Source organism: Gorilla gorilla, chromosome 4, assembly GCF_029281585.2.
Source record: "Gorilla gorilla gorilla isolate KB3781 chromosome 4, NHGRI_mGorGor1-v2.1_pri, whole genome shotgun sequence".
Classification (NCBI taxonomy): Eukaryota; Metazoa; Chordata; class Mammalia; order Primates; family Hominidae; genus Gorilla; species Gorilla gorilla.
Genome location: NC_073228.2, coordinates 33,568,467 through 33,593,872, shown reverse-complemented (window position 1 = coordinate 33,593,872; position 25,406 = coordinate 33,568,467). Strand labels below are relative to the sequence as shown.

At 38.6% G+C, this 25,406-nt stretch overlaps 1 protein-coding gene and 1 pseudogene across 1 annotated transcript in view; both read right to left on the bottom strand.

Moving 5' to 3' along the window:
- The window catches only part of HSF5 (heat shock transcription factor 5), a 67,773-nt gene that overhangs the window by 35,962 nt on the left and 6,405 nt on the right, over positions 1 to 25,406 (bottom strand). The window contains exons 2-5 of the mRNA XM_004041279.5: positions 23,299 to 23,673; positions 10,283 to 10,377; positions 6,168 to 6,689; positions 2,178 to 2,355 (exon numbers count right to left, since the gene is read on the bottom strand). Coding sequence (XP_004041327.3) covers positions 2,178 to 2,355; positions 6,168 to 6,689; positions 10,283 to 10,377; positions 23,299 to 23,673 — 1,170 coding nt within the window. The remainder of the gene's footprint in view (positions 1 to 2,177; positions 2,356 to 6,167; positions 6,690 to 10,282; positions 10,378 to 23,298; positions 23,674 to 25,406) is intronic.
- Positions 19,276 to 22,557, bottom strand: LOC109026724 (protein SET-like; annotated as a pseudogene).

The window sequence follows — 25,406 nt, the reverse complement described above, 5'->3', positions numbered from 1 at the left end:
AGAGTGATGGATATGGTAATTATCTCAATTTGATCATTACACTACATATACATGTGTCAAAAAATCACATTGTACCTCATAAATATGTACAATTATATTTAAATGATAAATTAAAAATAAAAATGGTTAAAATGATAAATTATATGTTACATGTTCTTCAACACAATAAAAAATTAAAAGGAAAGAATATGTGCTCTACAGGCAGACAACTTAGGGTAGGATATTAGCAATATTAGTTTATATGTGACTGGCCATGCATGGTGGCTCACGCTCATAATCCCAGCACTTTGAGAGGTCAAGGCAGGAGGACTGCTTGAGCCTAGGAGTGCAAGACCAGCCTGGGCAACATAGTGAGACCCCATCTCTATAAAAAATGAAAAAAGGCAGCTGGGTGCAGTGGCTCATGCCTGCAATCCCAGCACTGTGGGAGGCCGAGGCAGGCAGATCACCTGAGGTCAGGAGTTCGAGACCAGCCTGGCCAACATGGCGGAAACCTTGCCTCTGCTAAAAATACAAAAATTAGCTAGTCGTGGTGGAGTGTGCCTGTAATCCCAGCTACTCAGGAGGCTGAGGCAGGAGAATCACTTAAACCTGGGAGGTGGAAGTTGCAGTGAGCCGAGATCGCGCCATTGCACTACAGCCCGGGCAACAGAGCAAGACTCTGTCTCAGGAAAAAAAAAAATAATAATAATAATAAAGAAAAGGAAAAGGAAAGAAAAGAAAAAAGGGCCAGGCATGGTGGCTCATGCCTGTAATCCCAGCACTTTAGGAGGCTGAGGTGGGTGGATCACTTGAGGCCAGGAGTTCAAGACCAGCCTGGCCAACATGGTGAAACCCCATCTCTACTAAAAATACAAAAATTAGCCGGGTGTGGTGCCACGTGCCTGTAGTCCCAGCTACTCGGGAGGCTGAGGCATGAGAATTGCTGGAATCCATGAGGTGGAGGCTGCAGTGAGCCAAGATCGAGCCACTGCATTCTAGCCCGGGCAACAGAGCAAGACTCTGTCTCCAAAAAATGAAAAAATGAAACAAATTTATATGTGACTTTGAACAAGTTACTTACTCTAAGCCTAAATTTCCTGATGTTTAAAATGACAATGCCACTTCCAACAGATTTGTCCTATGGCACAAAAATGGATACGGTAAATATTAGTTCCTGCCTTTCTCTCATCTAAATTGCCTTCAAGGCTCATGCCATTGTGTTAAACACCTTCAGTGGTAAGAAATCTTTAGTCTTTAATTATAGATTGGAAAATATAATCAACTAAGTGTGCAAGCTAAATTTAGTGAATAAATGATGGACAGTTTTTAGCCTAAAAGACATTTTGCAGAAAGAACCCTATGAGTCTGAGCTACACCATGATCATATCACTATTAATTTACTTTTTGGAAAAATTCTCACAGAAGTTCTCAACATTTTTCAAATTATTGTAGGTTAAAATGATGGTCTGTCATTTTAACCTACACTGTCATTCTGCCTGCACTGCATGCCCCTGACATGAACATAATTCTAGAATATTAAAATTGTCCACTGCAGACTTTGGTAACTTGATTTTTGGATGATATGAGACACATGTTTTATTAGACGTTACTATTTCTTCAAAAAATATGATTTTGTCTTATTAGAATCAACTGTATGTGCCTAAAACAATCACTTATTCTGGGTTCTTACAAACCGCAAGAATAACAAACCATTCATTGGTATAGGGTCATACTTTATAGTATCTTTAAAATGCGCTCAGGATAATATCCTAAATTTCCATCTGATTTTCTCTTGTCACAATATAAATGCATGCCCTCTTGTCCTAGAGTCTGTTAATAACAGAGTAAGTACAACTACAATTTCGAAGTCTGGCATCTGAGGACACTTATTAAATCATCCTTCATCCTTGCCTTCTCCAAGTTAAATAATCTAAATTCCTTTGCTTATTCTTAATATGTTCTACATTTTCAAAGCCCAAATCATTATATGCAATATTAGGAAAATAACTATTACATACTTCACAACAATAATTAAGAACAAATATAGAGTTAAAATTACAGCTATGTAAAAACAGCAATGTGACACGTCTAATACAATTATGAATAATAAATGGAGACCCAGAAAAAATGTCATTCATATATTAATTCTACAGCGTGATTCTACTTCTGGCATTCTAGAGCACAATAATCCTTACCAGGGGACTTTCCTTGTTGTGAGTTGCTTCTGTGCTCTCTGTATCTGGCTGGAGTGGCTAAACCTGTGTCTTCACTAGGCTTGCTAGCAGGCCCCATTTCTGAAATGAGGAATCCCATCTGTTCTGACGGCAAGATATTCTCATGTGAACTGGTCTGGCATTTTATATTGGCATCCACCTAAAATATTAAACCCATTCATTATTTGAGATTTCCTCCAAATATCTGCTAAAAGTTAAGATATTTTATCAGAGGAGTTCTATTATGGGAACATGATCCAACAAACAAGCTTATAAGGCTTTTCATTCTTATCACTGATACTATACCTTTCTCCCTACACAAACTATTAAAATGTATATGGAGCTAAAACATTTACTTATGATCAGAGGAATATCTACCATGAAGCTTGTTGATTTTTTTTTAACTTACAAAAGTACAGGTTTTTTTTTGTTTTAAGGTAGGGTCTCACATTGTTGTCCAGGCGGGAGTACAGTGGTACAATCATAGCTCACTGTAACCTCGAGCTCCTGGGCTCAAGTGATCCTCCTGAGCAGCTAGGACTACAGGTATTAGCTAATTTTTAAAAAGTTTTTTTGTAGGCCGGGCGCGGTAGCTCACAGCTGTAATCCCAGCACTTTGGGAGGCCAAGGTGGGCAGATCATGAGGTCAGGAGTTCTCGACCAGCCTGGCCAGCATGGTGAAACCCTGTCTCTACTAAAAATACAAAAAATTAGCCGGGCGTGGTAGCAGGTGCCTGTAATCCCAGCTATTCGGGAGGCTGAGGCAGGAGAATCGCTTGAACCCAGGAGATGGAGGTTGCAGTGAGCCGAGATTGTACCACTGCACTCCAGCCTGGGCAACAGAGTGAGACTACATCTCAAAAAAAAAAAAAAAAAAAAAGGTTTTTTGTAGAGACAGGGTCTCGCTATGTTGCCCAGGCTGGTAACTCCTGGTCTCAGGGGATCTTTCCACCTGGGCCTCCCAAAGCACTGGGTTTACAGATGTGAGCCACCACACCTGACCAAAAGTAAGATAGTTTCACCATGATTGGTTAAAACCATCTTTTTTCTCTGTAGAATATGTTCTATCAGACTTCCTCTCCTGTTGGAATGACCATAGGCATGATCCTGTTAGATGGTTTCAGTGGGATGTGGATACTTTATTCTACTAATTTTGTATTCTTTCTCTTAAAGAGGCCCTCAGAATTGTATAAGCTTTAGCCCCTATAAAATCTATATCTGCCCTGTTTATAAAATACAAATTTCTTTCTTTCAGACAGGGTCTCATTCTGTTGCCCAGGCTGGAGTGTAGTGGTGTGATCACGGCTCACTACAGCCTTGACCTCCCAGGCTCAAGCTATCCTCCCACCTCAGCCTCCCAAGTACCTAGGACAGAGGTGTGTGCCACCACACCAAGCTAATTTTTAAAATGTTTTTGTAGGGATAGAGTCTCACTATGTTGCCCAGGCCAGTCTGGACTTCCTGGGTTCAAGCGATCCTCCCACCTCAGCTTCCAAAGGTGCTAGAATTACAGGCATAAGCTACTGTGCCTAGCCTAAGTTTCTTTCTTACAGTTCCTAAATTTTCTTTGGAATGTAAATCCCTTTGTCAAGTTGATCAACTTCTGAAATACTCCATTTCTTTATGAATTTATTTTAAAATAAAATTATATAATGAAATAAAAAGTTTAAAACACAGCTTTATATACATACACACACACACACACACACACACACACACACATATACTTTTTTTTTTTTTTGAGACGGAGTCTCGCTCTGTCGCCTAGGCTGGAGTGCAGTGGCGCGATCTCAGCTCGCCACAAGCTCCACCTCCTGGGTTCATGCCATTCTCCTGCCTTAGCCTCCCGAGTAGCTGGGACTACAGGCACCCACCACCACGCCCGGCTAATTTTTTGTATTTTTAGTAGAGACAGGGTTTCACCGTGTTAACCAGGATGGTCTCGATCTCCTGATCTCATGATCTGTCCGCCTCGGCCTCCCAAAGTGCTGGGGTTACAGGTGTGAGCCACTGCGCCTGGCCAAGATATATTTGTTAATGAAAAAGTTACTGTGTACAAGTGCAGTTTTAAGATCTGAAATATTTCAGATGTGACTATGAAGGAACAAAGACAAATTCTGTGTTCTACAAATATATTTAAAACATAATGGGGCCAGGTGCAGTGGCTCACGCCTGTAATCCCAGCACTTTGGGAGGCCGAGGTGGGCGGATCACCTTAGGTCAGGAGTTCAACACCAGCCAACATGGTGAAACCCTGTCTCTACTAAAAATACAAAAAAGTAGCCAGCCTGGGGGCACACACCTGTAATCCTGGTTACTCAGGAGGCTGAGGCAGAAGGATTCCTTGAACCCAGGAGGTGGAGGTTGCAGTGAGCCAAGATTGCGCTACTGCACTCCAGCCCGAGCAACAGAGCGAGACTCCATCTCAAAACAACAACAACAACAACAACAACAAACCATAATGGGCCTATATTTTGTCTACTGAATTTACAATATTATCTTAACACAATATACTAGATCTTGACAGTCAGGCTAAAAAAAAATGAGGTGATATAAATTTAAGACATTTGGATCTAAAAATAGAGCTAAAAAAGGCTGCAAAAAACAAAAACCTGCCAAAAGTTATCTTGGGACTTTCTAACAATGAACAGAGTTTCAGTCCTATTAAAGAAAAAATCCAAAATGGAAAAAATATATATACACATATCAGGCTAAGATCAAGAAAAAAATTAAAAGTAGGAAAAATACTTAATTCACACACAAAAAAAGATTTTAATTTGGGGCCAAGCACAGTGGCTCATGCCTGTAATCCCAGCACTGTGGGAGGCCAAGGCAGGTGGATCACCTGAGGTCAGGAGTTCAAGACCAGCCTGGTCAACATGGTGGAACCCCGTCTCTACTAAAAATACAAAAATTAGCTGGACATGGTGGCTCGCCTGTAATCCCAGTTACTTGGGAGGATAAGGCAGGAGAATCGTTTGAACCCAGGAGGTGGAGGCTGCAGTGAGCTGAGATTGCACCACTGCACTCTAGCCTAGGTGACAGAGAGAGACTCCACCTCAAAAAAAAAATTTCCTTTTAATTTGGATTTTTTTGGTATTATTTTAAGAGGTACAGGTACAGTTTTATTACATGGATATACTGCATAGTGGTGAAGTCTGGGCTTTGGGTGAATAGTGTACAGTGTACCCACTAAGTAATTTCTCATCTCCGTTCCCCCTCCCACTCTCGCATCCTTCCACGTCTCCACTGTCTATTATTCCACATTGTATGTTCAGTGTGTACACATTATTTAGCTTCCTCTTATAAAATGAGAATGTGCTATTTGACTTTGTTTCTGTGGATGTACTTTTGATGAATTATTCTTACTAATTATTCAGAATTAAAGTTTATTCATTTTCTTGTAATAAACTAGTGGCAATAAAGGAATTAGCCTTTACCTTCTGCTTTAGGAGTGCAGATATTAGTAAGGAAATTCAAACACAGTATGCTCACAAGTTACAGTTCAATGATGCTGTAATAAAGTTAGAAAAGACTTCCAACTATCTCCTTCCCTCCATGCTACAAATGGCTAGGAAAGTCATCCTAATATCTGTCAAATAAACCATCCCTCCTGGGTAATAGAATTATCAGCCAGGCATATCTAATCTATCCAAATTAAGATAGGAAGCAAAAACTCAAGAGATGTTTATAACATGAAAATAAGCTTCATACTACAATGCTCAATTAGACAACCTCTCTTTAGAGGTTGACTTCAGACCATGCATAATATAGTGAGATGATGCTTAAGGGTTAAGGTAACTTCTTTCTGAATCTTTTGTGCAGAACCACTGGGACATGATCCTCCTGGAAACCATAATGAACTGGTATTAAACCCAAATAAAATCTGAACAAACTCTCCACTAGAATAGTCTTTAGCAGAAGTACTAGGTACTTTGAGCTTTATAAGCATTTTTTTCTTTGCCCCCTTACCTGGTGTGTGCTGAATGGTGGCCCTTCCTGCACAAATACTACTGAAGATGGAGATGGATTATGATTTAGGTGCTCCTTCAGTTTGACATGAGCTTGCTGGATGGCTGCAGATTCCTGTATTGTGCTATTTTCAACAGGCTGAGCTGTGTGGATGGTATAGATGTATTCAGGTGACTGTGGTAGAGAGCAGGCAACTGCTTGTTCTGTTCCAACCACAAAAGACATAATATCTGAGCCTACAGGAGTAAGTGGCTCCAGCTGGCTAGGCTGACTTGCAGAACATGGATTGCTGTTGTTAGAATTAGCTAGAATGTGTTGGCCTCTGTAAGACGGAGATGTTGGGCACTGATTCTCAACAGGCTCCACCTTTACCATCTCCAATTTAGGGGAGGAATGCAACTCATCAACTATCTGAAAGACAGCCTCTAGGTTTACTTCTGTCTTTGTACTTTCATCAGTAGTACTGCAGGGCCAATTGGAAGGCAAAAATTCAACTGGATAGGAGGACTGCATTGAAGGATTCTGGGAAAAGAAAAAATATAACTGTTTGGATAGAAAATAAAATATGAGATTAAGGAGGAAAGCTACAATATTTAGGCTGATGAGTGCTAAACATAAATAGATTAAACTTAAAGATCACTAAGAAAACCTAGACACTAATCTACTTTTCAGCAATAGTAGCTTCAAATCTACTGTTAGCATTTACTTAGTATATACTACATGTCAACCACTCTGCTAAGTTTAATACTCCAATGGGTCAATAATTCTTAAGGTTAAACTATACAAAATCAAAAGCTATAGTACCCAAATACCTATTCGCTGATAAAGCATCTATACACCAAATTCTTCCATAAAGGCTGACAGACAAAAACATAATTTGTATCTATCATATACTGTTTCAGGAATGCAGTAAGGAAATTTCAAACACAGGATGCTCACAAGTCTACCAATCCTTCTACAGATCCAGGGAGCGGTACTAATATTCTGTTCCAAATAATATGGGGAAAAATGGATGGAATATCAAATGTCCTTTGTTTCCTGGGATTATTTACTTTTAATAACAAAGCAATAGACTAAAATGGCTGTTGCTTTTAGATTTACATCTTTAAGATATATTCCCTTATATATACTGCTTTGCAGAGAGTAGGCATTTAATACGTGTTTGGTGATAAAGATCTGTGAACATAAAATACAGAAGAATGATTAAATAAAACACGTAATGAATTGATGTTGCACAATGAAGAGCTTCGCACAGAGTAGGCATTCAATAAATGTTTGCTGATTATATCAGATTATAAACTTAAAATACAGAAGAGTTATGATTAAAGAAAGTATGTAGTGAGTTGATGCTGCTAAACACAATCATTAACAAAGATTGTCAAAGATTTTCAGAAGGCCACTAATGCCAAATAATGTAAATTCAAATGGTATAAGCACTAAGTGACTATAGCCAATAGCACATTTATTGAGTTATTACTACGTGCCAAGCACATGCAAAGTGCTTTATATAGATTTCATCCAACCTTCAAAAGAGCCCTGTGAAATGTGATAATCTCCATTTCAAATGATAAAACTGAGGTCCAGAAACTTCCTAATTTACCCAAAGTTACAATGAAATAACTGACAGAGCCAGGTTTCAAGCCTAGGTTTGCCGTATTCAAGAGCTCTTGCTCTTAAACAATACAATGTACTGACTGTGCACGCACACTCTCACCCATACCTACAGTCCAACTAAACCAATTGCATTTATTTTCAGGATGGAATCTGAAACACTTTCCCATTTTTCTATTTCAAAATTTTATGTGTGCTTATTGCTATTTTCCTGTGATGAACACGTATTGTCTTTTTTAAATTTTTTGTTTTGTTTTTGAGACAGAGTTTCACTTTTGTCACCCAGGCTGGAGTGCAATGGCACGATCTTGGCTCACTGCAGCCTCCGCCTCCCAGGTTCAGGCGATTCTCCTGCCTCAGTCTCCTGAGTAGCTGGGATTACAAGCGCCCACCACCATGCCCAGCTAATTTTTGTACTTTTAGTAGAAACAGGGTTTCGCCATGTTGGCCAGGCTGGTCTTAAACTCCTGACCTCAAGTGATCCACCCACCTCAGCCTCCCAAAATGGTGCTGGGATTACAGGCGTGAGCCACCACGCCTGGCAGATTTTTTTTTTTTTTTTTTGAGACAGGGTCTCACTGTGTTGCACAGGCTGGAATACAGTGGCACAATCATAGCTCACTATAGCCTCAAACTCTTCAAACTCCTCAAGGTGGGAGGATCGCTTGATCCTCCCACCTCAGCCTCCCAAGCTAGGACAAAAGGTGCATGCACCACTACATCCAACTAACCCACCCTTTCTCTCTCCCTCCCTCCCTCCCTCCCTTCCTTCTTCCTTCCTTTATTTCTTTTCTTTTTTTTTTTTTTTTTTAAGAGATAGGGTCTCACTCACTATGTTACCCAGGCTCATCTCAATTTCCTGGCCTCAAACAATCCTCCCACCATGGCCTCCCAAAGAGCTGGGATTATAAGGCATGACCCATCGTACACGGCCATATATTGTCTCTGTAACAAGAAAAGGTCTTTATAAAAATGTTTTATTTAGCACACAACATAATCAAGATATAAACACTGTCATAGTATCTCCAGCATGATCCAGAGAAGAGAGTGCCTGGACCCACAAACAAGAGCATCTAACTGTGGGATAGGTATGTCCCTCCAGTGAAGATGAATGGGCTAGGATATCATGCTTGATCATATCAGCCATGAAAAATGGCCAGCTAAGTCCCCTTGATCTCATTCTATACTCCAAACAACAATCTGATTATAATTTGACTTCCTATGTAGATTTTCTCCAAAAAAAAAAAAAAAAAAAAGAGAATGTTCTTTTGAGTACCCTAATGCCACTAGTAAGATATTCTCGTAAGAACTGAGACTATCTTGAAACTATCTTGGCTAGATGATTATCCAAGGCAAACACACAATTCCAATCTTTGGCAGTTACAGCATAAAAATACAAAGCATGGAATTTAAAAGCGTCCTTAAAATAGCTATATAAAACGTTTAACTCCAAGCAAGTGTCTCCTAAGAAATAATGAGAAGATATTTGAAGTAAAAGTTGAGCATCCTTAATCCAAAATTCTAAAATCTCAAATACTCCAAAACCTGAAACTTTTTGAGTGCTGGCATGATACCACAAGTGGAAAATTCCAGCAAAAAAGCACTTAACACAAACTTTGTTTCATGAACAAAGTTACTAAAAATATTGCATGAAATTACCTTTAAACTATGTGCATAAGGTATATATGAAACATAATTAGATTTTATGTTTAGACTCGGGTCATATTCCCAAGATATCTCATTATGTTTTTGGAAATATTCCAAAATCTGAAAAAATCCAAAATCTGAAACACTCCTGGTCCCAAGCATTTTGACTAAGGGATACTGAACCATTATGGTGTTTACAACATAGGGGCTATGGATGAAGGGGGCCACCACTTAAATTTCTCATTTTTGACATTTTTCTCCTTTCTCCTTAAAAAGAAAAGTCTAATTATCTGTATTATCTTGGAAGAATCTGTCATTTGGTGACTTATACACTTGTAGCGTTTATCTGGTATTCATTTCACCTTGGAAAAATCCAGAACAGCACTGTTTAAAATAACTTTCAGCAATGATGGGAATGTTCTAGATCTGTGCTGTATAATTCAGTACCCATAAGCCATATGAAACTACTGAGCACTCAAAATGTGTCTACTTTAAGTATGGAATAATTTTTAAATCAATTTAATTTTAATTTTAATAACCATATGAGACTATTGAGTACTTGAAATGTGACTAGTATAACTGAGGAATTTTTAAATTTCATTTAATTTTAATTAGCTTAAATAGCCACATGTGGCTGGCTAGTGGCTACTATATTGAACAGTTCTGGCCTAGAAGAATTCTGAGATATTATTTATATCAATTCTCTCTTTTTTTTTTAAGAATTGAGAAAACAAAGCCCATTAATCCACAGCTTACTTCTGGTTACTCATTAATATAAAATTACACTTTGAAATTTTGCAAGATCGATAAAATTGCACATAAAGCGCGGAGCATGGCCACAGTTGCAAGAATCTTACCTGGAAGTAGTTGCAGTGTGCATAGGAAGAGGCAGTGGGAGTGACACAACTACTTAGAGCATCCATGTGGGCAGGAGAACAGCACTGTAGCACAGCTGGAACAAATTCAAACACAGAAAAGCCATCAACCACAATACATTTCTATAGCATTCAAGGAGCTCCCCTCTTTCAACATGGAAAGAAATCCAAATTTGAAGAACTTCCTTTGTATGTCTAACAAAATATTTAGTCCAATTAGGTGGTGTTATTTATTGAAAACAACACACACAGTAACAAAATAATTTTAAAGGTCTTTAAAAGGGTCATGTCTAATGTCTATTTTTATAAATCATTTCTTTAACACCTAAGCATTTTGTTACCTTTCTAACCAAACATATATTCTTATTGAAAGTAATTTCATTTTATTGAAAATAGAGGAATATATTGAAATTCCAAAATAAGTATTTCAATCATTTCAGCAGTAACAACTATTTGGAGGGTGGAGTGTTTTAAAAGAGTAAAATAACTATGAAATATTCTCCAAATGTTCCACCATTAAACAATGCATCCAGTAGAAATGTACACAAAAATGTCTTAATAATTTAGGCAAGTGGTTAGGAATGCAGATCATAGAGCCAGACTGCCTGGTTTTGGAGCCCAGCTCCACCAGCCTGGCTTTACAGCCCAGTGTAAATTTGAGCATGGTTAATCTCTGTGTACCTCAGTTTCTGCATCCTATTAAAATAGAGATAATAACAGAATATAGAACCTACCAAATATGGTGGTTGTTGTGATATAAATGAGCTAATATCCATAAAGAACTTAGAAGAGTACTGGTACACAGTAAGCAAACAGTAAGTGTTAGCTGCTATTATTTTAACTGAAGAAACACATTTTCAAAACTTTCCCTTTATAGTCAGGACACTGTGAAAAGATTGAACTCTTGGTACTAGCAAAGTTACTTACAGATGCAGTCTTAATAATAGGTTGAGTCTGCTTTTTTGTAGAGACTCTCCAGTATAAGTGAGAATCAGTTATTAATATCACAACTGTGGTTTAAACAGAGGATGATGTACATTGAACACCCACCCTATTCCAGGCACAGTAGTAAATGCTTTACATACATTGCCTTTACAAAACAAGTAAAATAAAGCTCAGTGATATTAAGTAATTTGCCAAAAGTCACAAAGCTGGAAGTGACAGAGTCAGTAATTAAACTCCAAAGCACATGCTCTTTAATATACCACAATACAGCGAGGCATGGTGGCTCACTCCTGTAGTCCCGGCACTTTGAGAGGCTGAGGCAGGTGAATCCCTTCAGCCCAGGAGTTTGAGACCAGCCTGGGCAACATGGTGAAACCCCATCTCTACAAAAAATACAAAAAACAGCCAGGCTTGGCGGCACATGTTTGTAGTCCCAGCTACTCAAGAGGCTCAGGTGGGAGGATCACTTGAGCCCAGGAGGTAGAGGCTGCAGTGAGCCATGATTGTGCCACTGCACTCCAGCCTGGGTGACAGAGTAAGACTCTATGTACAAAAAAATTTATATATATATATATATCTCACAATAATTCCCTAAGCTAAACCCTGTTCCTGAGATGTAACATTTGTAGTTTTACTAGAATTCTACTTGCCGAATATCTTTAAAGGTGTCTTTATCAATAAGGTGGCAACTCTCCCTTTTTATGTCCACATTTTTCATATTTTGAGTGTGCTAATCTCATTATTTAATCTTTAAAGGTAAATTGACCTAAGAATTTTTAAAAAATAGCCGAAATGCTTCCCTATTTCTCCATGACTATTGATTCTTGAAACATCAGAAGTTCATGAAGATATACTAGAAATAAATATTTTCTCTTTGTATCATGAGCAATTTAACCATTAAATTTTGCACACAGAAAGAAAACTTGAAATAATGGGCAAAATTATAGTTCAGACATAAATATAAAGGTTATTTTTTGGATGACTTTTTTTAACAATTTTGGTGACTTTAAAAGGCCATATATTACTAAGATTGCCTCATAAAATTCAAGCTGTTATCATTTCCGATATAGGTTAGCTGAACAGTTCTTAGATTTGATCCTTTGAAGGTTATTCAAATATATATTTTAAATGTTTTGGATTTGAATTTGATTTCCCAAAGTATTTGACAGCACAAATATCCTAGGAAATAAATTGAATCCAAATAGCTAAACACCAAGCAGGATCTGCAGAGCTTGCCAAAACTCGGGAAGGGAAAAAAAAAAAAGCGCTTTTTCCCCTAGAGTTATAGCAGCTAAGGAAAATCTAGCCACCCAGCGGTAGAGAAAGACTTGGGAGCTGCAGGTCCATTCCATCGGGGTACCAAAAAGCTGTGTTTCGTTACAAATAAATCAATAAAAGGATTAGCTTTATTGTTTGGAAGTTTCTGACTCCATTGGTTACACATTTTGAATAGGTATAAAAATGTACTTTAAAATAAATTTCTCAGAGAAATAAACTACAATATATAACAGAGAATATGTTAATATATTTTTGATAGCTTGATAGCTGAGTTAGTATCTCAGGAAACAGCGAAAAAGTAAATGTTCTTTAAAGTATCCAGTAACAAATGGAAAGTAAAACAGTACCTGTATGAAGAAAATGAGGATTTGAATAGATTATACTCCAAAAAGATTCCTCAATGGCTATTCCTTACCACTGTAGTCCTATTTTGTATAGTCAACAAAATAGAACAAAGTAAAGTATTAGTAAGTTTACTGAATATGAAAACCTAGGCATAGAAATTTGACTATGTGCCTAGTATATGAAAAAATAATCTACTGTGTATTATGAAAGCACTGACATTTATAAAACTTAGTTTATCACTATGTCCTAAGATACATTCATCTGCACAAAGAACTTTCAGTGTCTTCCTGAAGGCAGTGTTCAGTTGAGGCATTAAATTCCATGTAGAAAGAAAAACTGAAAATAATTAAAAGAATTCCATTTCAGATATAAATATAGGCATTAATGACATTTTCAAAAAATGTCTAAGTAATAAAAAAATGTTAAGCCAGAGTTACTAAAAATTATTGCTCCCGCTATAGGTGAGGCAAACAAGTTAATATACTTTATCCTATGGAAGTGATTCAAATATAGAATTAAAATACTTAGAATTTGAATCTACTCCAGAATAGTATAATGTCAACAGTGAGAAAATACCCAATAATATAAATGCTCAAAAGAAAAAGCATTATAATAGTATATTTAATTTCAAGATAAGTTCCTATGGCAACTAGAACCCCAGTATCTCCTCATTTATGGTGAAGTAAAGAAAAGGTCTTCTGAGTTTATACCCCAAAGTGAAAGCAGGCATTTGAAAAGGTATCTGTACACCCATGTTCAACACAGCAAAATTTACAACAGCCAAAAGATGGAAGCAACTCAGTATCCGTCAACAGATGAGTGGATGAACAAAATGTGTTACACATATACAATGGAGTATTATCCAGCCTTTAAAAGGAAGAAAATTCTGACACATACTACAATATAGATGAATCTTAAAGACATTAAGTGAAATAAGCCAGTCACGAAAGGACAAATATTATACGATTCCTCATGTAAGGTTCCTAGAAAAGTCAAATTCATAAAAACAAAAAATAAATTAGAGATTACCAGGGGTTGGGGGAAACTATTGCTTAATGGGTACCAAGTTTAATTTGGGTGATGAAAAGTTTTGGAAACAATGGTGAGGGTTGCACAATATTGTGAATATAAGTAGTGTCAATGGATTGTATATTTAAAAATGGTTAAGATGGTAAATTTGGACGGGCGCAGTGGCTCACATCTGTAATCCCAGCACTTTGGGAGGCCAAGGCAGGCGGATCACGAGGTCAGGAGTTCGAGACCAGCCTTACCAACATGGTGAAACCCCGTCACTACTAAAAATACATAAATTAGCCGGGTGTGGTGGTGCACGCCTGTAGCCCCAGCTACTCGGGAGGCTGAGGCAGGAGAATCACTTGAATCCGGGAGGCAGAGGTTGCAGTCAGCCAAGATTGCACTACTGCACTCCAGCCTGGGTGACAGAGTGAGACTCCGTCTCAAAAAAAAAAAGATGGTAAATTTATATGTTAAATATATTATTCCACTTATATGAGATATTTAGAATAGTCAAATTCATAGAGACAGAAAAGAGAATGGTGGTTGCTAGGGACAACCTCTCCACCTCAGGGACAGGTTGGCATTCTCTAATGGGGAGTTAGTGGTTAGCAGGTACAGAGTTTCGATTGGGGAAGATGAAAAAGTTCTGGAGATAGACAGTGGTGATGGTGAATGTACTTAATGCTGCAAAACAGCACCCTGAAAAATAGTTAAAGTGGTTAAGTTTTATGTTATGCATATTTTTTTCACAATTTTTTAAAAAGGTAAATATGATTGTATTTTTGCTTAGTTTCTCCTGGCAGAGGAGAGAGAGAGCTTCCTGGTGCTAAGTGCCCCTTTTCCATAAGCACAAAATCAAGTATTTTCAGAGAAGCAATACAGACTGCCTGAGAACAAGAGTAACAGCACCAAAAAGCTCTTATAATTCTATATTCTATATTTATGTACATTAATGTAGGATTAGAAGCCTAAAGATCACACCTATAGAATTTAAATGTACTTTAAAACAATAATCAGTAACTTTTTTTGCCCAAGGGCCAATTCAGAAAAATCTTAAATGATACACACATACATATTTTTTAACCTAGAACTGCATGCCAAAATGGATATTTTCTTTTTCTTTTTCTTTCCTTTTCTTTCTTTTTTTTTTTTGAGACACAATCTTGCTCTGTTGCCCAGGCTGGTCTCGAACTCCTGGCTTCAAGCAATCCTCTTGCCTCTCAGCCTCTGAAGGTGCTGGGCTACAGGCATGAGCCACCATGCCTGGCCAGATATATATTTTCTAATAAAAATTAAAAATATCACGTGTACCTTGGGGGAAAGCATATATTCTTATAAATTCTGTTATTTAGCCTTTAAAGTGTTAATATCTAGGCTTATTTACTTTTTTGAGACAGGGTCTTGATCTGTTGCCGAGGCTGGAGTGCAGTGGCGCGATCTCAGCTCACTGCAGCCTCGGCCTCCCGGGTTCAAGTGATTGTCCTGCCTCAGCCTCCCAAGTAGCTGGGACTACAGGTGTGCGCCACCATGTCTGGCTAATTTTTTTTGGATTTTTAGTAGAGATGGGGTTTCACCATGTTGGCCAGGCTGGTCTCAAACTCTTGACCTCAAGTGATCCACCTGCCTTGGCTTCCCAAAGTGCTAGAAGTACAGACGTGAGCCACTGTGTCCAGCCTTCTAGGACCATTGAAAAAAAACAGCTGTTGGACAGGTACAATAGCTCATGCCTGTAATCCCAGCAACTCAAGAGGCTAAGCAGGGGATCACTTGAGGCCAAGAGCTTCAGACCAGTCTGGACAACAAAGCAAGACCCTAGCTGTACCCCCCCAAAAAAAAAAAGTGTTTTAATTAGCTGGGCATGGTGGTGTGTGCCTGTAGTCCTAGCTACTTGGGAAGCTGAAGTGGGAGGATAGCTTGAGACCAGGAGTTCAGGCTGCAGTGAGCTATGATCATGCCACTGCACTCCAGTCTGGTGAGAAAGTGAGACCTTGTCTCTTAAAAAATAATAAAAATAAAAATAAACACAGCTTTTAAAACACCTGATCCTTTACATGTAAATAGTGCTTAAATTTTACAAAGCCTATTCACATATACTAATTTATTTAATTCCTCACTCAAACTATTAAGGCCACTTTATAGAAAGGGAAATGAGGCCACATAACATGATATAATCCACTGAAGTTCATATCCAATGATTAACTGCAAACCTCGGACTAGAACTAGTTCATTCCATTCAATAAATTATTTACTTAGGGCCCATTACAGCAAGCACTATGCTAGGTGTAGGGGGATACAGAAATGAATTAGAGGCAGCCCCACTCCCCAGAGCCCCCAGGCTGAACCTCCCACTCTAGCAATTGGAGTACATTCTCTCTACTCTGGTGAGTCAATAACCCAGAGCAATCCCAATGCCACCAGCAGCATAAAAAGGTAGATTCCCCTACCAATTGCTGTTGTCCACCCTATCTGGGAAGAACTAACTCTAAGGAAGAGATATACCAGAAAAAAATTATCTCAAAAAAACAAAGCAAAAAACAAAAGACCCTCTTCATGAGAGGCAGGCAGACAGGCAGGGGGGCACGCGAGCACAGTGGCCAAAAGAACAGACTCTTGAGTCAGATTGTCTGGATTTGTTTCCAAGCCCACAGCTTCCTAGCTGTGCCTCAGTTTCCTCATCTTTAAAATGAGGATAATTACACTATTTTATAAAAGTATTATAAGGATTAAATGAGTGAATATTTAAAGAGTACTAAGAACACTGCCTGGTCATAGTGATTACTATATAAGTATGTGTTAATAAAAAAAGAGATGAAGGGCAGCTACAAATTTACTAACCATTGCCTTGAGTTTAAAACTTTGAAAAAAAGGCAAAGTTGACTTTGAGTCTATTCAGCATTAAAGAAAAACAGTTCTCAATATAGGATTCTATATATAAAGATGAATATTCTTAAGTATGTTCAAATATATAGTGGAGAATAAGTAAAATTAAAAGGTTTAAAATGAAGTTTTTCATAAAAGAGGAAAATTAAATTACAGTTGCAGACCAAAAATAACATCAGAGGAAAAACTGAATTCTAGATAAAGCAAGAATAAAAAGAGTCAACTAATGCTGGATCTACAAACTCTTGCCTTTGAAGAAGTGGTAAGAATGGAAAACTGACACTTCAAGGGAAAAACAACAAATATAAAAAATGATTCCAGTCTGCTTCTAACGTGAGAAAGAAAAAAAATGATTCCAATGAGTCATTTTATGAGTTAGTCTGATGGCAACTTTTTAGTTTCAATGTTTGACTTTACTAGAGAAATTAACAATTTATGAAATATTATAAAATTCAAAATTTACTGGTTATACTATTTGAAGACCAGATCCAAGTTTATTTTTATAACACAATTTTTTTTTTTTTGAGACAAGGTCTTGCTCTGCAATGGCACAATCACGGATCACTGCAGCCTCAACCTCCTGAGCTCAAGCAATCTTCCCACCTCAGCCCCCAAATAGCTGGGACTACAGGTGCTGCCACCACACCCAGCTAATTTTTCTATTTTTAGTAGAGACTGTGTTTCACCATGTTGGCCAGGCTGGTCTGGAACTCCTGGCCTTAAGTGATCCACCCGCCTCGTGAGAACGATACTCTATTTAATTTTGGTAAAGTCATTTGTAATACTCTTCATAAATAAGTACTCACTAAATATTGGTTAAATTGCTCACTACTTTTTATTTCCTTCATCCATAACTTGGAGGAATTAAGTATTTCTAGGGTATTTTTAATGGCACTTTCTTTTCCATTGCAAGTTTTTTGTATTAACAATAAAACTTTTCATTTACAAAGTACTTCAGAATGCTCAAAGTAGTTTTGCCCACATTATGTACTAGAAGTCATCATGAGATTTCTTATTCTCATAATCTCAGAAACTTTATAGTCATTTCAATTATCCCTATTAAAGAAGACAAAACAAAAATTCAGCTAACACAAAATTCTCTATATACTGTATACTATAAAAACATCAGCAGCACTTACTTGTTCTTTTTTTAATGCCTCCTTCCTAATTCTTACCTTAAACACTTGGAGACAACTCCCAATTTATAATTTACATCAAGCCAAAATAAAATATTTTTAAAACAGCATGTCCAAATTTAACAATAATTTTAACAAACAGCAGTTCTATAATAAATATTAACTATAATATTTGTAGTGGTTTTAGTGAATAATATATGAGTACTTTTCATAAAATTTAGAGCCAGTAGTTTCCATGAGGATTGCTTGAAACTTGGAACACATTTTCAGGCTGGAATGCAGTGGCACAATCATGGCTTACTGCAGCCTCAAACTCCTAGGCTCAAGCAATCCTCCACCTCAGCCTCCCAAGTTGCTGGGATTACAGGTGTGAGCCACTATATCTGGCCATCTTGTTTTCAAAGACTGTGCATATATTTTGGTTCTTCAAAGAAGTAGCTGAGCAAATCTGGGGGAAAAAATTAGGCCTTAACCATTTTCTATGTAACATGGTAAAAAAAAAATTTTTTTAATTTCTAATAGGCAAAATGATTAAATTAATAGTCCAAAATCATCCTTACTTCATGTAATTCCCTCCTTTTCTTTTCAACGCCATTCACCAAAAGAGTAACAGCTCTGAAAATCTATAAAACTCAATCTAGATGATTTTAATATCATTAAACTTAAAACATTTTGGGAAAATAATCCCTTTCACTGCTATATTTAGGTACAATGAGCCAACGATACAAGTATATGGTTGGATATTAACAGCTAGAAAATAGTGAGTACTATTACAAATAGAACAGTCACCAGATTTATAATTTTGTTTTGTGTGTACACATTTAGTTTTATCGTAACAAAGCAGCTTATCCACTTTTAACCTTTAAAACTGAGCATCATCTTTCCTTTCCAGTGAAACAAAAAGAAAATTTAAAAATAAACAGGATAAAAATTACAATAGAGAATGTCAATTCCAAATAAGATCCTACAGGCTCTGCAGATTCTCCCATTGAGTGGCAGGGCTCAAGTCATCATTAGTAGAGAATTTATTTTAAAAAGTGTCAAATTGCAAAGGATGTCTGTCAAATATCACAATTAAACATGCAAAAAGAGAAGCCATGTTGTCAAAATGCCCACTTAACCCACCCAAACATCTCAAACCCACCCTTTGGTGACCTTCTATAAACACATTTTCTAAGATTTTGTTTTGTTTTGTTTTTTAACAAGAGAAAGTAGACAGATACATGTTGGTAAATGCTAAATGTTTTCATTCAGAGAAAGGAGGAGAAAAGCTAGAATTCTGGGCACTCCCACTCAGGGGCCTCACATCCTCCAGCTTCCAGCAGAGAGAAGGGAGGAAGTTTTTCTTTTTTTCCACAGAGCTCAGTAGTGTTGATTCCATACAGTTTTTGTTCAGACAAAAAGGGATAAAAATGAATTTCAAACAGAAAGGGGTAGAGACTCTTTTCCCTTTGTATTCTGCTCAAGGTATTTCCCCCCAAATAAGTTGAGAATCATGGTGTAGAGAAAAGAGACCTCAAGAACAGTGACTGAGCACAAGAGGAAAACAAACAAACAAAACAAAACCAAAAAAACCTGCAACTTGCTCCCAAGGACTGGAGAAAATTTTTAAAAAGGAAGGTCGGAATCCATCAGTGTTCTATTAGTCATCTTCTCCTTCATCCTTCTCTCCTTCCTCCCCTTCATCATCATCTTCATCTTCTTCATCTTCCTCCTCATTTCCTTCTAATCAATATCTTCTAATCCTTCCTTCTCTTCATCATCATCATCTTCTTCTCCTTCTTCATCATCCATATCGGGAACCAAGTGGTACTGTAATGGGTTTGGCCAAATATCATCTTTGATGACCTCTCCTAACTCATCAGCACCTGCATCAGAATAGTCAGTAAATCAGGTAAAGAAGCTCCCTGGTTCCTCATGCTGCCTCTTCCTGCCGGCTTTATTCTGAGTTTAACTTGAACGCTTTGTCAAATCCATTCCAGATTTCCATTTGATTTCAGTGGACTTTGAAGATGGATCACCACTCTTATTCAGATGAAATTCTTTGGACAGAACTTTATTTTCAAGGTAAGGATTTTGAACAAAATAAAAATCTATTCTGTAACCTGATTTAATATCTTCGAATTCTGTCACTTCAACTCTGGTCAAATAATGCAGTGCCTCTTCGTCCTCCTCCCCAAGCAGTGCAGACACTTGTGGACGGTTGACAAATGTTGTTATCCAAAAATGTGGGATTTTGGTGATCAATTCTGATCTCTTCTGAAAAAAATGGTTGGCAGAGTTTGTTATATTTCTGTTCTACTTTCAAAATCTCCTCACTGGCTTGTTCATTAAGTCTGTCTATTTCATTTCGGATTTCATCAATATGTTCAATTGCTTCTTGCTGTTTTTATTTTCCTGAGGTCTCGTCGGCCCTGTAGTGGTTGGAGTTGAGCTCTTTTTTACTGATTTTGGCAGCGGACGCCCATGTGGCACAGTTGGGAGACGGGGGCGGGGGAAGGGAAGGCTAAGGGGACAGGCAGGCGGCTTCCCCCTCACGGCACACGCACGGGCGCTTGCTGGGTCCAGCCACCTCCTCCCAGCGCTGCCCTCGCGGCCTGACGACAAGGTATGGGCTAGGGCTATATATATATATATATATAAATTTTTTTTTTTTTGAGACGGAGTCCTGCTCTGTCACCCAGGCTGGAGTGCAATGGCGTGATCTTGGCTCACCACAACCTCCGCCTCACGGATTCAAGCGATTCTCCTGCCTCATCCTCCCGAGTAGCTGGGATTACAGGCACCCGCCACCATGCCTGGCTAATTTTTGTATTTTTTTGGTAGAGACGGGGTTTCACTATGTTAACCAGGCTGGTCTCGAACTCCTGACCTCATGAATCGCCTGCCTCATCCTCCCAAAGCGCTGGGATTACAGGTGTGAGCCACCATGCCAGGCCCAGATTTATAATTTTTAAATGGCAACAAATTACTCCATTCCCTTTTTTTTTTTTTTTTTTTGAGACGGAGTCTCGCTCTGTCGCCCAGGCTGGAGTGCAGTGGCGCGATCTCGGCTCACTGCAAGTTCCGCTTCCCGGGTTCATGCCATTCTCCTGCCTCAGCCTCCCCAGTAGCTGGGACTACAGGTGCCCGTCACCACACCCAGCTAATTTTTTTGTATTTTTAGTAGAGACAGGGTTTCACTGTGTTAGCCAGGACGGTCTCGATCTCCTGACCTCGTGATCCGCCCGCCTCGGCCTCCCAAAGTGCTGGGATTACAGGCGTGAGCCACCATGCCCGGCCACTCCATTCCCTTTTCTAATTTACATTTCTTCTACTTTAAGTAAATATCTTTTTAAAAAATATATTTAAAATAAAAAAACATTTTAGCTTTCCCTTCAGTGCCGCCTGGGAGAAATGGTCTAACAAAAGACCTCCAGAAATTGCTTCCAGATTTACATAACTGAAAAAATTAAAGATCCTAGATTATTAATTCACAGGGCAAAGGAATGCCCCCTTTCTTCTCTTTCTGGTCTTTTCTGGAATGCCCCCTTTCTTCTCTTTCTGGTCTTTTCTGAAAGCTTTGACCCTTGTCTTATTTCTATTGCCTCATTTCATCATTGTGTAAAAAGCATACCACATGATGAAATACATGCCACTGCTGCTGTGTTTTTGCAAAATTGAAAATACATTTGAGGCCAGGCACGGTGGCTCACGCCTGTAATCCCAGCACTTTGGGAGGCCAAGGTGGGTGGATCACGAGGTCAGGAGTTCGAGACCAGCTTGGCCAACATGGTGAAACCCTGTCTCTACTAAAATAAATATATATATATATATACATACACACACACACAATTAGCCGAGAGTTGGTGGCAGGCGCCTGTAGTCCCAGCTACTTGGGAGGCTGAGGCAGGAGAATCACTGCAACCAAGGAGGTGGAGGTTGCAGTGAGCCGAGATTGCACTACTGCATTCCAGCCTGGCAACAGAGCGAGACTCCATCTCAAAAAAAAAAAAAAGAAAAGAAAAGAAAATACATTTGAGTGAAATGGTAAGATTACATTGCAAAAAGGTTTCTATTAAAAAAGAAAAAAAAATGGCCAGGCAGGGTGGCTCACTCCCATAATCCCAGCACTTTGGGAGGCCAAGGTGGGTGGATCACCTGAGGTCGGGAGTTCGAGACCAGCCTGTCCCACATGGTGAAACCCCGTCTCTACTAAAAATACAAAAAATTAGCCGGGTGTGGTGATGGACACCTGTAATCCCAGCTACTCAAGAGGCTGAGGCAGAAGAATTGCTTGAACCCAGGAGGCGGAGGTTGCAGTGAGCCAAGATCGCGCCACTGCACTCCAGCCTGGGCAACAAGAGTGAAACTCCATCTCCAAAAAAAAAAAGAGAAGAAAAGAAAAGAAGAAAACACAACTTTTTTTCCCCCCCAAGAAGCAAAACAGATGATAACTATCATAAACGTTCCCAATTAGTGGCTTGGGATCTACCAGCGTGTTCTCAATGCCCTTGCTTGAGTTCCAGGTCAGTTGTCATTGTCAGGTTTCTCCTTCTCTCTGCTACTCCCCAGTTCTTAGCTGCCTAGGAATAACACTGCGGAGATCCCACTGTTCACCAGGTTTTTACTAAAGAATTCAATGTTCAGAGAGTATCCTTTTTCATTAAATATCATTACTGAGATACTAAATGATTTCATTATGAGGTAATCTCACCTTAAGATTAAACCATATTAAATATATAATAAACATATTAAAAAAAAACTACAGCACCAAGTACAGAGTTAAAATAAGGTTCTGGGGTACTAAGATTTTTTGTTTTTTGTTTTTGAGACAGTCTCACTCTGTCGTCCAGGATGGAATGCTGTGGAGTGATCTCTGCTTACTGCAACCTCTGCCTCCGAGGTTCAAGCAATTTTCTTGCCTCAGCCTCCTGAGTAGCTGGGATTACAGGCGCCTGCCACCGTGCCTGGCTAATTTCTGTATTTTTAGTAGAATTGGGGTTTCACCATGTTGGCTAGGCTGGTCTCAAACTCCTGACCTGAAATGATGCACCCGCCTCAGCCTCCCAAAGTGCTGGGATTACAGGTGTGGGCCACCACATCTGGCCTTGGGGTACTAAGTCTTAATTTCATAACTAGGACATATTTTGAGTACACAAGTTTCACTAACAATACACACCTTTATACATCAACAAAATTTTCACAATCCTTAAAAACACAATGAAATTTTGTATATTGTTTAAAAATATCTCCTGCTAAGAAATCTTTGCCATTTCTTAGGTGTACATTCCTACTGTTTGTGTTAAAGCACATAGACATTAAAATGCATTTAAAATATATATATATAAAATATATATATATATGCTCATTATAAACAACCTTAAATAGAAGGCCATGAACCTGAATTTGTCATACCTGTTGGATAGTAGGCTTGCGAGTACTGTGCTGAGGGTGTGTAGTTACTGTATTTTTGGGAGGAGCTGACCATTGCTTGAGGACCTTGTTGAACATGTACAGATGTGGTGCTGGGCTGCAGTGTATAGGTAACCTCAGTTGGAAACCTCTGGAGTACAGGAAACGGAACCCCTTTATCTGAAAATGTGGGAGATGTCTCCACTTGTCCAGGATGCATTCCAAGGGAGTTCTGCCATATTCTATGAGGAACTGGGGTCCGATCTAAACCTTTCAGAGGGTAAGTACTGTGGTCGTGGGATGGAGTTGATACATAGGAGTAAGGAGACAAACTATCTCGCCGAAATGACCGGTGAAATTGTCCTACAGCCACTGGTCCTACATAAAAGAGGAAGAGCACATTTACTAATTTTGCATTACACCACCAGACATAGTAAACCAAAGGTCATAAAATATATTACTCTTCACCTATCAGCCATTTTTAACACGACAGAAGTTTAGGTTTGGTAAAAACAAGTTCAGAATCAAGAATATGAGACATATAATGCTGAAAGAAGAATCAAATAAACCTTTGTTTTCTCAGTGCAATAGTCATAAAAGATAAAGTGCCCAAATTCTAACATTAAACCAAATGTTAAATCAAAAATTCAACATTAAAAGCCTTTTATACATGATTTGGCCATCTTACCTTTCGCTTTATTTGCCTGACCCAGATTTTTCCAACGTGTAAGCTACTTCCTAAAAGTTTTCCATTCAGTCTTTCAAACAATTTTGGAACATTAATAATAGGCATAAAAATAATCTCTCCACCAAAAAATAAAAGAAATGGGTGTGGAACATATAACAAGATAAAAAAAAAAGTAACGCTCTTTGCTATCTATCTATCTATCTATCTAGCAACCGGGTCTCTCTGTTGCCCAGGTTGCAGTGCAGTGATGTGATCTTGGCTCACTCTAGCCTCAAATTTCCAGGCTCAAGCAATCCTCCCACCTCAGCCTCCTGACTAGCTGGAACTATAGGTGCACATTACCAAGCACTGTTTATTTTACTTTTTGTAGAAACAAGGTCTTGCCACATTCCCAGGCTGGTCTGGAACTCCTGGGCTCAAGCGATCCTCCTGCCTTTGCCTCCCAAAGTGCTGGGATTACAGGCATGAGCCACACCATGTCTTGCCCTGCCTTTCAAATTTTTAAAAATGATAATCTTTATAAAAAAGTCAGGCTTGAAAAGTTTGACTTAGTTTCCTCCTTCATCCCTTAAATCAATCAATCATTTTCCATGATTTTTCTTTCTTCAGAGTCTTTCCAGTAGTATCCTTTCCCAGATATCAGTGGCTCTCAAACATTGGTTTACATCTGAATCACCTGAAGAGTCTGTTAAAAATCCACAAATCCAGGCCCAGAGATTCTGATACTTGTCTTCTCTTTATTAGCAATGTAAAAAGGAATAAAAAGTGGAGATAAGGAAGAGAGAGAAAGGGCAATAGTATGTAATGAGGGAAGGGAGAATATAAATTATACAGAACTATGGATTATGATTCTTGAACATAAACAAAGCTAGCCTAATTTATTCCTAAGGAGAGTTTTGCATTAAATCATGTGACTGATTCACAAGTTCCTTTCAATTTACTAAGCTAATCTGTAAAACAGAGGGAAAACTTATTATATGCTACTCAAGTATTAAACTACACGTTGAAAGTTAACACTCAAATATCTGCTTTTGCAAATAATTAGATTGTAAACCCATTCAACAAGTTACATATCTGTCATTCTATTTCTGTAGTTTAATTTCCTTTAAAGAATAAAGCACGCCAGCCACCGTGGCTCATGCCTGTAATCCCAGCACTTTGGGAGGCCGAGGCAGGCAGATCACTTGAGTCCAAGAGTTCAAGATCAGCCTCAGCAACATGGTGAAACCCCATTTCTACAAAATATACAAAAATCAGCTGGGCACGGTGGTGCATGCCTGTAATCCCAGCTACTCAGGAGGCTGAGGCAGGAGAATCGCTGGAACCCAGGAGGTGGAGGTTGCAGTAAGCTGAGATTGAGCCACTGTACTCCAGCCTGGGTGACACAGTGAGACCCTGTTTCGAAAAGAAATAATAAAGTATT